At 34.7% G+C, this 18,019-nt stretch overlaps 1 protein-coding gene across 3 annotated transcripts in view; it reads left to right on the top strand.

Moving 5' to 3' along the window:
• Positions 1–18,019, top strand: part of DNAH8 (dynein axonemal heavy chain 8) — a 142,134-nt gene that overhangs the window by 49,684 nt on the left and 74,431 nt on the right. For all 3 annotated transcript variants that reach the window (XM_040552327.1, XM_040552326.1, XM_040552328.1), the window contains 14 exons: positions 1,335–1,439; positions 2,387–2,500; positions 3,111–3,173; positions 4,284–4,384; positions 6,286–6,423; positions 10,351–10,591; positions 11,490–11,689; positions 12,046–12,199; positions 12,301–12,464; positions 13,448–13,550; positions 14,159–14,263; positions 14,545–14,706; positions 16,690–16,914; positions 17,613–17,785. In XM_040552327.1, the coding sequence (XP_040408261.1) occupies positions 1,335–1,439; positions 2,387–2,500; positions 3,111–3,173; positions 4,284–4,384; positions 6,286–6,423; positions 10,351–10,591; positions 11,490–11,689; positions 12,046–12,199; positions 12,301–12,464; positions 13,448–13,550; positions 14,159–14,263; positions 14,545–14,706; positions 16,690–16,914; positions 17,613–17,785 (2,048 nt within the window). The remainder of the gene's footprint in view (positions 1–1,334; positions 1,440–2,386; positions 2,501–3,110; positions 3,174–4,283; positions 4,385–6,285; positions 6,424–10,350; positions 10,592–11,489; positions 11,690–12,045; positions 12,200–12,300; positions 12,465–13,447; positions 13,551–14,158; positions 14,264–14,544; positions 14,707–16,689; positions 16,915–17,612; positions 17,786–18,019) is intronic.

Below are 18,019 nucleotides of genomic sequence, written 5' to 3' on the forward strand. Positions count from 1 at the left end.
CCCACCCTAGGTCTAGTACTGTGTTAATGACCTGGAGGGTGGGACAGAGTGCACCCTCAGCAAGATTGCACGTGACACAAAACTGGAAGGGATGACTGATATACCAGATGGTTGTGCTGCCCTTCAAAGCGACTGGGCAGGAACCTCACTAAGCTCAAAAAGTGCAGATGCTGAGTCCTGCTCCAGGAGATGAATAGGCACCATAGGCACCAGCAAAGGCTGGGGCGACTGTCTGGAAATCAGCACTGCAGAAAAAGAACTGTGTTCCTTGGTGTACACCAAGTTGAACATGAGTCAACAAAGTGGCCTTGTGGCAAAGGTTAAAGATATCCTGGGCAGCGTTAGCTAGAAGAGTTCCAGCGGGTCAAGGGAGGTGAAACTACTCTTTTACTCTAGTGGGTGAGACACACTTGGAGTGTATCTCCATCCTTGAAGAAAAAGATGAAGAAAAACCTGACTGGACACTGCACCTGGTCTTGGGCAACATGTTCTAGGTTACCCTGCCTTGAGGTTGTGAGGGAATGGACTAGACAATTTCTAGAGGCCCTTTCTAACCTCAGTGATTCAGTCTATACCTCTCAGAAGTTGAACAAGAGAATTCCAAGTGTAGGTATCTGCACGGAATAAACAACTGTATTTATGAAACATCATAAACTGCACATAATAGAAGTCATAGGTCAGAGGATCAGCTAACGTGATATATAGTGTTGTCTTCATTAACAAATCTTATGTGTACCTTTCGGGAATCTGTAAAATAAGAAGGCAATCTTATTTTTAAATAATTTGTTCCCTTGGTCTGATAAGGGGGTAGTAAAACAGAAGATGTGCAAACTCCATGGATGCAAGCAAGTTACTAGTGTGAATAAATAATAAGAAAGGTTCATAATGAAACAGATACCTATGCAGGCACTTGATAGCTTGAAAACATATAGTAAAGATTGTATAGGTCAGATGGCAAAATATTTCCAAAATGTGTAATTTAGTGAGAGTAATTCAGAGGTGGGGAAAAAAAAGATCAAAATATACATTCAGGTAGTGTAATGCAGATACCATTAAGATGATAAAACTTCATATATATTTAATATTCAATTTCTTGTATTTGTATATTTTTCTGTTATCTCATCCAAGAGAATTTTATTTAAAGAAACATTTTTTTTGCTGTTTTGCTCTAGTTCTGATTCATTCAACATCCTTTTTTTAAAAAGAACAAATGAATATTTTATGCCTAAATTACATGCATAGATTTTCTTTGAAATGTTATTAACACATTGGATCTATGTTTCTGCAAATTAACTTAAAATGGATCATTACTAAGGTTTTCTTTTTTCATGTAGGAAGCCTATGCCATTTTAAACACATTTGAAATTGAGGTTACAAAAGAAGAATCAGAAGGTGTTGATTCACTCAGATATTCTTTTAATAAATTACAGAAAAAAGCTGTAAGTATATGAAACTACAATTTAGAGTATAAATGAGTGTGGAACAGACTCCGGTTTGTATTCTGACTCTTGGTCTTAGTTGCTCACTAGTGTCTATACCTTTGATTAGGATGTTTATTTTCTAATTTTATTTTTATAGAGAAGTTCTTTAATATTAAAATATTATTATAGCTTTTATATATGTGCCTAAAATCTGCAAGAAAATGAGAAATTTATTTCTTCTCTTTGCTTTTTCTGCTGTCCTTCATTTCCAGTTTTTGCTCCATTTTTGTCTGATCAAGATTACTGCTCTTAGGTTACATAATTTTAATAATTGCATACTTTCTCACCGTCCTTCCCCTTAAATGATGACAGTACACTTAACCTCATTGTTTAGGACAGACATATCCCTCAAAAGTTCAATGTCTGTTGGACCTTTTCCTGAAATGGGGAAATTTTGGTGGAAATATTTTATTGGAATATTTAGATCCTATTGTGCAGAGTAATCCCTGGCATGAGTATTTTATATTTTGATTTCAGGCTGTTCTTGGTTCTCTCTCTCAAGCTTTTGAACAAAGAATAATGAAGTTTTTAAAGAAAACACTGAGCCATCCATGAGGAAGAGGACTGTAATATTTTGGGTTTTTCTGTTTTCTGTGTCCTTTTATTCCCCTCTCCCCTTTTGTTGTAAATTCATTGTAAATATTCATTTGTAAGTAGAGGGGAGAGACTGTTGTTGCTGTTTCCACTTTTTATCTCAAAAATTGAACATGTAGCACCATGAAAGAAAATAATACCTGTTTAGTTTCAAATCATTCATTTTTGTTCAAAACTTTAATACTTATGTATGTATGATTTTGGGTTATATATAGCTCAAATACCTGTTCCTGATTTAAAAAAAAAAAAAAAAAAAAAAAAAAAAGAAAGAAAGAAAATAATACTGTATTTCTTGTTATTCTTTTTGTCAGACCAGAATTCAAGATGAGTTGGTTCAAGTTCAGCCCAAATTTAAAAGTAATTTACTGGAATCGGTTGCAGTTTTTCGGGAGGATGTGTCAAACTTTGAAACATCATATGAAATGGTAACTGTAATGTTAATTTTTTAGTTATCTGAAAGACTTGTACTTAGCTTTTCAATATTTTTATTTGCATCAGTTGGGTGCCAGAGTTTTATGTTGAGCTACTGAATATGGTGAATATGTCATGGTTGTTAAGCAGTCATTGTTATAGGTCATACTTTTCAGTCTGGAGAAACAGCAGTGCAAACAACTCTGAGAAGAGAATCCCTGGTGGCATGATTTTTCATGAGATCTTAGTTTAGAAATTGCAGCACATTATGACATCTTTGATTGTATTTCAATGTTAAAAAAGTGTTGCAGGCCACACACTGGAGATATATATATATATATTTATTATTTTTTATTTTTATTATTTCTTTCAAACAGAAACAAAATATGAGGAATGAAGTCTAGTGCTATTTAATTTAATTAAGCTAAAGACTTCTTAATTTTCTAAGTGTTATCTTTTATTAGATTTACCATTGTAAATATTGCATTACCAACACACGTAACTTGATTGGATCTTGACTATCAAAAGGTTATGTATTTTGTGATGAGCTACTGTAAATATACAGTGGATTTCAGTCACTCTGAGAATTAATATTGAGATTTTTGTTAATTGTTTCTTTAAAAGGAAGGACCTATGGTTCCAAATATTCCACCTCAGGAAGCTAGTAATAGGCTACAGGTCTTTCAGGTAAGAAAATAAACAGTTACATTTTGAAATAATTAAATTTAGATCCACTGTTGCTTATCAAAGTGAGTTTAGAAAAAGACACATTTACCAAAGACTGCAATCTCGGTGTGTATTTTGTTTAGTATTCAATCAGGCAATATTTTCCTTAATGTGGAAGGACTGATACGTAACCTTGCTCCACTCTTCATGTTTCTTGAGCAGAAATTATCTACCTAAAGAAATAAGAGCAGTAAAAAAAAGGGAAGAGGCAAGTACAACTCGATAATAGCTAAAAAGAAGCCAGGTTATATATTGGTCACATAAGCCAATCTTTTCCTCTTGTAAAGATCACATTTTCCATTAGAAACTTGCCTTTCAACTCAGTGTTTTGTTTTTGTTATGAACCTTAGTTCATGGTTCCACAATGAGCTTTATTCCACTTTTTATCCTTCTTTTCTTCAAAAGTTATAACTTGAAGATTCCGCCCCGGCCCCAACCCACACGACTGTTGTTAGTCTCTTATGTATTGTATATTTATTCCGTAAAAAGTGAATTCAAAGTTCTTGAAAAGCACTGACAAAGTAACAAAAGCTTAAACTTTCACATGCATCTAATATATACTGAAAATGGAGTGACTTTGTTTGAATTTGCTCTTCAAATACATTTGTCAGATACATTTATGTGCCAAGATAATGCTTTTGTACCCAAACTGTTCTTTCACTTTCCCATGTTGATCCAATACTTTGGAGAGCACTTACACTTTGTCTGAAAGTAGCTGTATTTTTGGCACTCTCTGGTGTTTTAAATTCAGGCCGTCTACTTTATCACCTAATACAAGTATTTACTTTTCTGTCTGCACAATATAGAATTAATTTCACATCCCATTTTTGTAAAATGTTTCTTCAAATTATTCCTTTATAAATATATTCACCAACTGAATTCAACATATGGAATTGAATACTGCTTTACATGAGAACTGTTTCAAAAATTTAGATTAAATGTATTTTTCAGATGTTTATGCTTCTAATACATGTGTTTTAAGACGAGTGTAGAACTGTAGATTTATTATTAGACTATTTTAAATTAAATATATATTTTTTATTTTGTCTGTATGAATCTTAATGTCACCAGGCTAATTTTGATGAGCTTTGGAGAAAGTTTATCACGTACTCATCTGGTGAGCAGTTGTTTGGATTGCCTGTCACAGACTACGCAGTTTTGCATAAAGTCAGGTAATTGTGGAAATACAGTTGTCCTAGGTGTTTATTAAGTATATTAGAAAGGCTAAAGGTACACAAAAAGGGAATCATAGAATTATAGAATATCCTGAGTTGGAATGGACCCACAAGGATCATGAATTCCAACTCCTGGCTCCACACTGGCCCACCCAAAAAATCTGACCTGAGAGCATTGTCCAAGTGCTTCTTGAACTCCAGCTGGCGCAGTACTGTGACTACTGCCCTGAGGAGCCTATCCCAGTGCCTGACCACCCTCTGAGTGCAGAACCTTTTCCTAACACCCAGCCTGACCCTGCCCTGTCCCAGCTCCATGCCATTCCCTCGGGTCCTGTTGCTGTCCCCAGAGAGCAGAGCTCAGCGCCTGCCCCTCTGCTCCCCTCGTGAGGGAGCTGCAGAGCACCATGAGGCCTCCCCTCAGCCTCCTCTGCTCTGGGCTGAGCAAACAACGTGGCCTCAGCTGCTCCTCACGTGTCTTCCCCTCCAGACCCTCCACCATCTTTGTAGCCCTCCTTTGGATGCTGTCTAATAGTTTTATGTCCTCTTTGCGTTGTGGCACCCAGACCTGCACACGGTACTTGAGGTGAGGCCAGGAGGTTTCCACCACCTTAAATTAAATACAAAAAAAAAATCAACACAAATTTTAGAGCTCTGAATAATTTGCTTATAATTGTGTGTGTGTGTATTTATTGTGGCAACAGAACAACACCAGGTTATTTTACTCTGGGTATTGTGCTATATAAAGGAGCACAATGCCCTGTCTTCAAAATATACTCATATAAGCATATGACTAAATATAGTTTTATGTAACAAGATACAGTACTAACAACTAGAAAAAGGCAAGGAACAATCAATGTATAACCATATTTGACATATATTATTAGAGGTTTATGAAAGTCTAAATTTTTTGAGCAGCTGTACCTAATGAGCCTTTCTGGCTGTTTTTGCATCAGCATTTTAGTTTAGATTCCTAGAGTGCTTCTGAAGCAAATTGACTAATCGCCCTTGCTTGCCATTCCCTGCTTTGCACTGCAGAGCCACCTCAAGGTGCATAAACTACCACAGAATCATAAAATATCCTTATTTGGAAGAGACACACAAAGATCATACAGTCTGGCTCTGGATTCCACACAGGGCAATCTAAGGGTGAAACCACATATTTATGGGGAATTGTTCACGTGCTTGTGAACACCAACAGGCTTTGGGCCATGACTGCTTCCCTGAGAAACCTGTCCCAGTACTTGACCACCTCTCAGTGCAGAACCTAATCCTAATATCCAATATACTTGTCCTAATATCCAGACCTTCCCCTGACTGAGCTTTAAGCCATGTCCTTTCACTAGTCACCATAGAGAAGAGAACAACACCTCCCACTCCACATCTCATTATGAGGAAGTTGTAGACAGCAATGAAGTCACTCCTCAGTTTTCTTTTCTCTAAGCTAAGCAAACCAAGTATCCTCACCCACTCCTCATAATTCATGCCCTCTAGTCCTTTCAACATCTTTCTGGCCCTCCTTTGAACGTATTTTAATAGTTTTATATTTTTATATTGTGGACCACAAAATTTCACACAGTATTTGAGGGGAGGATGAAGATGCTGAGTATTAGGGGGACAATCACATCTTTTGGATGAATTGAAGTTTTATAGAAGTATACCAAAGCAAAACTTTCCCCATATAAGTTTAGAGTAGATAATAGGTCCTCAGCACCATCTGCTTTGTTGTTGTTGTTGTTTGTTTGTTTGTTTGTATTAATGAACTGTTCTTTTCTAGATTAAGAAATAAAATCTAATTGATCTCAATTTTTGGTAGTAGTATTACAGATATCATGTATTTAAGTACTGAGAGATATCCAAATAGCTGATTGAAATTATTGGTATGACTTTTTTGGTTCCAGGAAGGAGTTAAACTTGCTTCAGAAATTGTATGGATTGTATGATACTGTAATAAGCAGCATCAATGGTTATTATGAGATACTTTGGATAGATGTAGATATTGAAAAAATTAATGCTGAGCTTCTGGATTTTCAGAACAGGTATGTTCTTAATATGAACAGTAACTTATATTAAATGAATTAAGATTTAGGTGACTTTAGTGAAGCTATTTGATATATTTAAATACAAAACTTCCATGAATAAAGTTTATCATAAGGTGATCGGGTTCTACAAGAAATAGTGGGATAACGCTGTACTTTTAGTTAACCAGTCTTTTACCTGTAGTTTTGTCCTGGTTTCAGGTAGGACAGAGTTAATTTTCCTCCTAGTAGCTGGCAGAGTGCTATGTTTTGGATTAGAATGAGAAGAGCGCTGATAACATGCTGATGTTTTAATTGTTGTAGAGCAGTGCTTACACCAAGCCAAGGACTTTTCAGCTTCTCTCTCTGTCCTGCTAGCGAGCAGGCTAGGGATGCAGCAGCAGCTGGGAGGGGACAGACCCAGGACAGCTGACCCAAACTGGCCAAAGGGGTATTCCATACCATCTGACGTCATGCTGAACAATATATAGGGGTGGCTAGCCGGGGTGGAGGGGGGGGCCAGCTGCTCGGGGATAGGCTGGGCATCGGTCAACGGGTGGTGAGCAATTGCATTGTGCATCACTTATTTTGTACACATTATTACTATTAATACTATTATTACTATTATTATTATTATTATTATTATTATTGTTATGATTTTTCCTGTCTTAATAAACTGTCTTTATCTCAACTCACAGACTTCACTTTCCCGTTTCTCTCCCCCATCCCGGAGAGGGAGGGGGGAGGGTGAGCAAACGGCTGTGTGGTGTTTGGCTGCCAGCCGGGCTAAACCACAACAAGTTTTGATAACAGAATACCATATGATGAGCTGAAGTGTTGATCTCCTTAACTAAACCAACCAAGGTGTTAAGCTGAAAGTTTGTTTTTAAAAGGGAAGTTAATCAACTAGGAGGATTAGCCTATTGACTTAAAGTGCTGGATACAATGATAACATTTCTGAGTCTTTTACAATATTTCATAGAGTCATAGAATATCCTGAGTTGGAATGGACCCACAAGGATCATGAATTCCAACTCCTGGTTCCACACAGGACCACCCAAAAAATATGACCATGTGTCTGAGAGCGTTGTCCAAGTGCTTCTTGAACTATGGCAGGCTTGGTACTATGACCACTTCCCTGGGAAACCTGTTCCAGATCCCAACCACCCTCTAGGTGAAGAACCTTTTCCTAATATACAACCTGAGCCTCCCCTGCTGGAGCTCCATGCTGTTCCCTTGGGTCCTGTTGCTGTCCCCAGAGAGCAGAGCTTAGCACCTGCCCTTCTGCTCTCCTTTTTAGGAAGAAGCTACAGGCTGCCATGAGGCCTCCCCTCAGTCTCCTCTTGTCTAGGCTGAACAAACCAAGTGACTTCAGCCAGTCCCCATACGTCTTGCTCTCTAGACCCTTTGCCATCTTTGTAGCTTTCCTGTGGATGCTCTCTAATAGTTTTATGTCCTTTTTATATTGTAGCACCCAAACCTGCACGCAGTACTCGAGGTGAGGCTGCACCAGCACAGACTAGAGTGAGAAAATCATTTCCCTTCTTTCATCTTTTTTTAAAACATTTTTCCATTTCCAATGCATTAACGATAGTGTCTAAATAGCATAGTTTTGAAAAAAAAGAAAAGCTACAAACATTGCAGTAAGTTTGAAAGCTTAAAATGGCTTTGTCGTTGAGACTATTAAGATGTAATTAGATTGCTTCAGAAGTATTTTCTAACCTTTTCTAAAAAGTATATTTATTATTTTTGGAAGAAATACAGTATGGAAGACTAGGAAAAGAATAATTTACAACAGAGTAACTGCATCATTGAGTCCTGTCCACCACTATTCTGCTACATAAGGCAATCCTGTATCATGACAAGCTCTATTCTGAAACAACTCCAGCTTCCTTTGCACTTCTTTCCCCCAGTCCTCTTATTGGAACAACATTCCAGAATCTGACTTTATTAATTTCCAAAATAAAGGCATAATGAATTGATGTGCATTTGTTCTTGTGCAAATATTTGGTGTTTTAGGTTATATCTATACTACGATTATAGAGTAGAGCAGACCTACTAAGATAGCTTTACATCAATCTTAAATGTAGTTCCTGAAATGCAGAGATTTTCAAAAGCTAAGTTACAATACTCTTTGAAATTCGTTGTTTAAAGTAAAAGCGTATAAAAGGCCAATTACTGTTGTAGCTCCAGTGAAAAGTCTTCAGTATAAAAAGTTTTTCCTTAGGTTGTTAAGTACACGCCCCAATTATTTACTCATCAAATTCTTCCATCCTTTGCTTTGTCAACATATCTTACCACTTAGCATTGTTTTGAAAGTTTTTTCATGCCTTATCTCACTGATGACTTCAAGTAATCCAAAAATGGTACCATAACCTTCATAAACTAGAGGGAGAGGATCTGTGCTACAAAATGAGGATTTTTATTTTTTTTTAAATGGGCATCAGGATGTCATGGTAGTCTAGAAAGTGTACGTTTTTGTGAAGGTTAACTGATATATCAAATATAGCATTATAATTGGTAAGTGAAGAATTTACATAGTTTTTTAACTACACTTTTGACAGAGTTGAAGATTGGGTTTGAGATTTGTGTTAGTTCTGAATCTCTAAATGGGAAACATTAACTGTGAACTGATAATTTTTCAAGGAAATATGTGCCAAAGGTGTTGTGGGTTTTTTTGCTTGTTTTTTGTTTTTCCCAGTTTTCAGGTTACATATACTGTTAGAATTTCAGACATTAAGAGCCACTCAAAGAAGCAAACTGTTGACAGACACCTAATCTGCAGTATCTTGTCTTTGTGTAAAATGGCATCTTCTGATTTACAGGACTCAGTAAGGATAACAAGGCTCACAGCTTTGGAACCTGCAGCATATTATTCAAAATGTGCATCTTTGCCATATCTGATTCCTGTGCCCCAAATAACTGAACCTGATATTAACCCTTTATTAATGAATGAAAAGAAAGGCTGCAAACAGAGCAAATGATAAAATATTAATATGCTTTGTCCGGTTTCATAAGGAGAAATGTGATCTGTGATTTCACTGTCTGCCCAAGTCTATGCTCATGAGTTTTTCTGCATTCTTGAATATTATTTTTTTTCATTATATAAAAGTCAAAATCTCACAAAAGTGCAAAAGTGGACACAAAATACTTTCCTCCACTCAGGGAAAATCAGGCAGCTGTTCAACATTTTTTGACAGCACCCAGACAGCTAAACAATGTGCATGAATGTACTGACTGGCCAGAGAGTTCCAACATAGCTCTAAACCAGACACAGAATGCTGTATCATAACTGATTATAGAAGATTATTTAAATTAGCAGATTTCTGTGGTGGGTTGACTTCTGCTTAATTCCTAGTGGGTAAGCTCTGTGAAAGTGGGATCAAAGAGATGTTTATTCGTTTAACTGGTGGTGGTTCTTGTTGTTTTCTTTCCCCCATTAGAAGTATTTAGTTTTCATTTTCCTTGCTAATATTTTCAGGACTACTAACCAAAATGAGAAGAGAAAGTGGTCCTATCTTTCTAATTTCCATGAACTGTCTCTGAATTGCTATGATAACGTGTGTCCTGTATTACTGGTATTGAAGTAAACATTGTATTTGTGCAAGATTTACATATGTGAAGTTAACTAATTTGGCTTTGTTTTTTGGTCAATAAAAGTTTGTGATGATAAGCAGCTAATGAACATATGGTTTAATGCAAACTGCAATATTTCTGTTTATTTGCAAAGAATGCATCAGAGGTTAAAAATGTTAAATACTATGTTTTGCTAAGAGGGCTTTTGGGTTTTTCCTAAAAAGATAGACTAATTTGACACAATTTTACATAGAAAATGTTGATCTCAATAGCAGCTATTTCATATTTCCTCATCTGTTTTTAGAATGTTTTTAAAATTTCCTATTTTGACAAAAGGACATTTACTACTGCATCATTTTAACCCAACTGCAGGTGTCGCAGGCTACCTAAAGGACTCCAAACCTGGCAAGCATTTTTAGATCTCAAGAAAAAAATTGATGATTTCAGTGAGTCTTGTCCTTTGTTGGAAATGATGACTGACAAAGCAATGAAGCAAAGACACTGGAATCGTATAGCTGAAACAACAGGACATCAATTTGATATAGAATCTGATACTTTTTGCCTTCGAAACATCATGGAAGCACCAATTCTTGAAAATAAAGATGATATTGAGGTAGGTACATACATTTTTTCTTCCTCCTTCATTTTATATTATCAGCAAAAATGTTATAAATTATTATTTATAAAATGTTTGTCTAATTGTTTAATTATATTTCCTAGAGGAAAGGTGGGGAGGGACTCTTTTTTCAGGGAGTGTAGTGATAGGACAAGGGGGGATGGCTTTAAACTAAAAATGGGTAGGTTTAGATTGGATACCGGGAAGAAGTTCTTTACTCTTAGGGTAGTGAGGCACTGGCACAGGTTGCCCAGAGAAGCTGTGGATGCCCCATCCCTGGAGGTGTTCAAGGCCAGGCTGGATGGGGCTTTGGGCAATATGGTCTGGTGGGAGGTGTCCCAGCCCATGGTAGTGGGGTGGAATTATAGATGGTCTTTAAGGTCCCTTCCAACCCAAACCATTCTATGATTCTATGAAATACACATGCAACTTATATCATTATATTCATACTTTGATCATACTTGGATTTATTTTTGATGTTGGACTTGATGAACTTCAGAGATCCTTTCCAAGGTAACCTAATCTGAGATTCTATGATTCTATAAATTGAAATGTGATAGGATTAAGAGTTCCTATGAAAATGAGTCTGTCATTACCCAAAAACATATTGAAATAATGATTCAGAAATCTTATTGTGCAGAAATAATAAAACATGAAGCTGTAGAAATGGAATACTAATGCATTTCCAATGGAGTATTTTTCAGTTATCTATACATTTAATTTTAGTGAGATTTCTGTAAAAATAGTACTGTGGTTTCTGTATTTGTGACACAGCTGTACTATCTTATAAAATTTCATATGTTGTTTTTAAATAGACCATGATTAGATGTATAATATCAGGAAGGGTTTAATTTATGAAGAACATAGATTCTAAAAAATTATTCTTTCTTTGCAGGATATATGTATATCTGCTACAAAGGAGAAGGATATAGAAGCCAAATTGTCTCAAATAGCTGACAGTTGGGGAAACCAATTTTTGACCTTCTCATCATTCAAAGGGAGAGGAGAGCTACTGCTAAAGGGAACAGAATCATTAGAAATTATAACTTTGATGGAGGACAGTTTAATGATTCTTGGCTCTTTACTGAGCAATAGGTATTTTTAAAATGAGTTTGTACAGTATTTTCAGTAACACACTGAGGTAGTAACTCTACTAGTATTAGACTAAATTAGCAGTGAGTTTGGAGTGTAATGAAAAAAAGAATAAAAGCTAAAATTTCTGATTTAAAAACTTCTTCAAGTGGCAGACTTTCATGTATTAGTAGCAACCTATTGTCTCAATAGATTTGAATATAATCCAGTTGGTAAAAACTTTTCAGGGGATTCTTCTTGCTCTTCAAATTAAACAAGTGTGTTTTTTCACTGTTTTATTTTACTTTCTTATTTTAGAATAGCTTTTTTTTTTTTTTTTTTAGAATTAAATCATTTCTGTTTCTCTTCCTTTATTTTAGATACAATGCACCATTTAAAAAAGATATTCAGAGTTGGATTTCTAAACTAAGCGGCTCTACAGATATAATTGAAGAATGGCTGGTTGTGCAGAACCTCTGGGTTTATCTTGAAGCTGTTTTTGTAGGGGGAGATATTGCAAAACAGTTACCACAGGTAAACTTATAGGTATTTGCCTATTATGTATTAATTGCTATCTGTGTAATGCTTTTCAACAGATGATGATGTGAAAGCACTTATGTTTTTATTATATATAGGAAGCAAAGTGTTTTCAGAATATTGACAAATCATGGGTAAGAATAATGCAACGAGCTCATGAAAACCCAAATGTAATTACTTGCTGTGTTGGAGATGAGACTATGGAGCAACTTCTACCTCACTTACATGAGCAGTTGGAAGTATGTCAGAAATCACTTACAGGGTATGAATTTTATACATTTATATCTGTGTGTGTGTATATATATATGTAATGTTTTATTATTTTGTGAATAGTTTATACTAAATAGTCAGTCTCACTTCAGTTCCAAACTAATAAATGTTTCTAAGAGCAAATCTGAAGAGTGAATCTACTTTTTCTAGATTATACCCACACAGTTTCTGCTTACTTCTAATTTGCATCCTTCAGTGTCTAGCAATAGAAGTCATCCGAACTTTCTGTAATCAGGTTTCTTCAAAACCGCATGGGTAACTGGTGAAGATAATCTCTCCTGAATGGGAATTTGTATTGATAATACTTGAAAGGGAAGGCAGGAAGGCTTTATGACAGTTTTAGTTTTGTTGTTGTTGTTTTTTAAGATAAAATCAGATAATAAATTTTCAGTTCCAGACATAGATTCAGCAGACTGAAAGGACTTTAAGGTAAACAAACAATTTCTGCTCATTGTTTACAATCTGCTAATTGTCTGCATATTCATTAAAAAAGAAAAAAGCATATATTTAAACAAACATAAAATAGCACAGAAATTTCATGTAACTGTGTTTCGAGAATTCTTTGTGGTGGGGAAGTTTATTCCAATGTCCATCATTCCAACATTTGGCATATTTCTTAATTCAATTGTGCAAGATCTTTTGCATCAAAAGATGATAATCTGTAGGGAGACACTAAGGAAGTAGCATTGCTGGTGAGCAAGTATTCTTTGCGCGTACAAGCAGGTAATGTTCTGTCACTGCGAAAAATGTTAAAATTTGATAATCTTTAAAAAAAAGTATACCCTATTCAAAACTTCCCTTGCATATCTTCTTAAAATGTTCACAGTTGAGATTTACTTTAGCATCTGTCCAAGTCTTCTTTTTTAAATTTAAAATGTAGAAAATGAAATATAAATATTTCAGTCTTACTTCTGCTCTTATGGAGAAAAAAAATAAGAGATAATATTCTAATGGAAATCTTGTTCAATTTTAAAGATATTTAGAGAAGAAGAGACTACTGTTTCCTAGATTTTTTTTTGTTTCTGATCCTGTACTTCTTGAAATTCTTGGACAAGCAAGTGATTCTCATACAATACAGGTACAGCCTTAGTGATTTTTTTTTCCACTTATAACAAAAAGAAATTTAAAATATGTAAAAACACTCAGTGAATGAAAACATTAACATTTTCTTCTTGCAATCTTTGGAGAGTTGTTGTTGTTTTTGTTTCTTGCTCTTTAGTATTTAACAAAATATGAAATGAAAACAAAAATATGTAACTTAAAGGCAATCTTCAGAATCCAGGACACTAAAATATGATCCCATCACGTGATTTAATGAAGATTCCTTTCATGGCTAAACTAACAAAAGGGAACCTCTGAAACTGCTGATTTATATAGCGCTAAATCAGTCCAACTAGTCTAGATTGTGACTGAGGGTTGAGATAAATAGTTGACCTAACAACTGATCTCTGTTCTGCTAGATTGCCTCTGGAAAATGTAAAACAAAAGAGAATTAACAAACAATAAAATCCACCAGCAGATGGAGATATAATCCTACACAAGCATTTCTGTAATTTTTAACTTTAGATGGCCTGAAGTTCATCCGTAGGTTCAGACAAATTATCACAAGATAACCTTACTTAAGATTTTTTTGTTGTTGTTTGCTACCATTATATATTTACTTTGACATTTTAATTCTCCTTACAGCCGCATCTTCCTTCCATTTCTGATAATATAAATGAAGTAGAATTTCATGCAAAGGATTATGATCGCATACTGGCAGTCATATCAAGAGAAGGAGAAAAAATACCAGTAATACTTTGATTTTTTTCCCTAGAAATTTTGTTAATAGAGAAATCATTCTGTTATTGGACAGATAAGTATACATTAAGTTGAATTATTGTTAATTACACTGATGATTGAAATGTTCATTTCTAATAAAATTGTCTTCATTAAATATTTTTCTACAGTGTTTATAGAAATTAAATCTGTAATTGTGCATAAAAAATTAGCAACTATTTAGTAACTAATGGTGTTGAACAGAAGTTTAACTATGTCCTATTTTCTGCCTTTTGCTGTCATTAATTTTTCAGTTGGACACTCCAGTGATTGCAAAAGGACCAGTAGAGCTTTGGTTGCAGGATTTATTGCGTGTGCAGCAGATTTCATTGCATGGTGTAATTAGGGCAGCATATTACCAAATTATTGACCCAGGATATAATTTGCTGAATTTTCTTAATCACTTCCCAGCACAGGTGAGAACACAGGATGTGGATTTGTGTGTGCAGTCTGGGCTGTGTGTCCAGGGAGATGGGATATAAACAGCACATAGGCTAAGGAGTTGTCTATATGAGGAAGTTTCCATAGAGGAAGCAAAGATATAAAACTACTCAGTAGCAGGCAATCCGTAATTACCTCAGTTTTGGTGTCCTATATGTAGCATGATATTTTTCTCGTAACACACTTGAAAATTTTTTTTTCTTCTCTTGGAGAACGTGAAATAGAGCTTGTATTTTCTGCGATGGATATTGAACGTCTTCGATATGCAATGAAAATTTCATGTGCAGATAGATTTCTCTAAATTTATGCTTGCAAGACCTATGTTTATGATTATCTCTTGTCATGATGATTTATAATCTCATGATGATTTATGAGTTTTACTTCATAATTCATGTATTTGCCATTAGGATAATGCACTCCTAGTAGAAGCTTATTTTGAAAGATTCTAGTTTGCCTAGAGATTTGTCCATCTTACTGATTGTTCATAAATTTCATTAACAAATAACGAATTGTTTCCTAGCCTTCCCAAATTCTGACCTGGTCATTTGCTAATCATTATAGTAGTGGGCATAACTGTTTAACAGAATTTATGCAAATATTAAAACTGGCCAGTACATTGCTAATTAAATAAAATGTTGAGGACATTTAGATATTGAACAGAATTATCTTAAAGCTGTATTTATGATACAATTATGCTGTATTTATTATTACTTATTAGCTGTATTTATGATATAATTAAGCTGTATTTATGATATGATTATGTCTTACCTTAGCGGTATTTATTTTAAAAGTCTATTACTTTTCTTTAAAAAATAAGGACTGTCTGTCTTGTTTGCATGTCAGACATTTTGAAGTGGCTTTATTACCATCTGCAAAGTAATGGTAATAATTGGGATCTTATTTACCAATCCAAATGTATTCATATTGAAACAATTATTTGTGTTAAAACAGTGGACAGAAGGGAAAAAAAATAAGAAAATGGTCTTCTGCCAAGAAATTTAAAGTACGGAGAAAGAAATGCTTTGTTATAGGATAGAGAAGAAATTAGGCAAAATATTTGCAAATATTTGAAATATTTTCTTTCCTTCAAATCCCCTTCTTACTGTCTTGGATGCTTCTGTTATAGGCAGCGTGAAAAAGTCACATCCAAATATATTTTTTTCTTTAACTTAGTTGTCATTCTAAAATAAAGTAATTTAGACTCTACTGATGATAGCCAAATGATTTAAAAATGATAAGATACAGATATTTTGTAGCAGGAAGTAGCTATGAACTCGTTACAGGCATAGGGAGACAAAAAAGTAGAAAGAGTGGATGAGTCAAATTTTTCGTCTTGGCGCATTGTAACAATGTGGGAAAGAAAGGTATTGATACAGTTCTCATCTATCATGTTTTGTCATGGATGTGTCTGATGTGGTAAATCTAAATCTGAGGCTGTAGTTTATACTCAGTGTTTTGTACCTTTCTAAATTAATTTGGAACCAAAATACCTTCTAGTTCAATGTGCTCTAATCATGAGAGCATGTTAGCAATATAGCAATGCATCCCATGTTCAGTAGTAAACACACATTTTTTAAAGCTCTTTAATTAGCTGTGAACTGGCAGTGGAAAAATTCCAGCAGGACTTCTCCCCACAGTTGAATATGTTTGTTTCTGATGCTGAAATACAGTAAGGATTTGTAAGTGAAACTGAGGATTGTGCTTTGTTTGTATTTGTCTCATTGTGTGACAAATTTTCATAAAAGTTTTTAATATGTTTTCTAAGGAGTTTCCAATCCCACAACAGAGACAACTAATTCAGGCACAATATTATGGTGAGGTATTATCATGATGGGAGCAAGTGATAATTTTGGACTTTTTGCCTTAATTTTTTGTTCCCATTATATCCAAGGCATTTAGAATAAAGCTAGTGTTTAACAAGTGATTCTTTTGTATTCATTCACATAATAAATTTGTAGGTTGGATTACTGGGAATTCAAATGTTGTGGACACGTGATTCAGAAGAAGCTCTACAGAATGCTAAAGAGGACAGAAAAATCATGCAAGTGACCAATGGGAGATTTCTGGAGATCTTGAATATGTTGATTAGCCAGACCACGCATGATCTTTCCAAGTTTGACAGAGTGAAATTTGAAACACTTATTACCATTCATGTACATCAGCGTGATATTTTTGATGATTTGGTAAAGTACAGACTTTGATTTAAGACAACTAAGCGATATCTTCCATAACACCTCTTTTTTTCTAAATTTAATCTAATTTTAATCTAAATTTAATCTAATTTTTTAAGAAAGTCCTGCTCCTTCTCTTTGGGATTGTCTTTGTGGTTCCTAAGGGGCATACACAGAAGACAAACAAACCTACTAAAATCAACAGATTATGCCAATCCTTTCCTTGAACTTTTTAGACTCTAACAAATTGTTTACATTCTTTTCTTCAGTGAGGAATGCTATCCCTCAACACTACATCCTTCACGTATTTTTACTGCTGATGGCACAAGCCTACTAGTTTCTGTGCAGCTTCCATACCTCCATCAGATCTTTCCTGCATCATGCCCTTTGTTCCAATGTGTTTGATGAATTCACAGAATGTTTGCTAATTTCACTTGGCAGGTTATCTGCACTACCAAAGCAATTTAAACTGTATTTGATAACATAGAGGTTATTATGATTAGTTTATATGATTGGGACATTTGTTAATCAGCTTAATATACATCTATAAATATTATGCAAGACATATTTACTTCAGTTTACTTCTTAGGAACTTTAACTTGAGTAATCACTCATTATTCTCATGCAAATTAGGATTTTATCCTAGCTATCAAAGATAATAAACATGAATATTAAGTTATAACATATTTATTTATTTATTTTCTTTTAAGGTAAAAATGCACATCAAATCACCAACTGATTTTGAATGGTTAAAGCAGTCTAGATTTTATTTCAAGGAGGATTTCGATCAAGTCTTTGTATCCATTACAGATGTAGATTTTATTTACCAAAATGAATTCCTGGGTTGCACTGATCGTCTGGTTATAACACCTCTTACAGACAGGTTAGAAACACAGTTATGCGTCATAAATACTTTTTACATATATAGTGTTTATTTAACATAATATCTTCAAAGAGAATCATTCCGAATTAAGTCTTGTGTGGGCTAGGTCATTGATGAAAGTCTTTCTTACATAACCTCTCTAATCATTACATCTCACCTAGTCATTCCTAGAAGAGTTTTATCACTTCATAGTCTTAAAAGATTTAGTAACAGAACTGAATAATTTTAAGATTG

This window comes from Cygnus olor, chromosome 3 (genome assembly GCF_009769625.2).
Source record: "Cygnus olor isolate bCygOlo1 chromosome 3, bCygOlo1.pri.v2, whole genome shotgun sequence".
In the NCBI taxonomy this organism is placed as follows: domain Eukaryota; kingdom Metazoa; phylum Chordata; class Aves; order Anseriformes; family Anatidae; genus Cygnus; species Cygnus olor.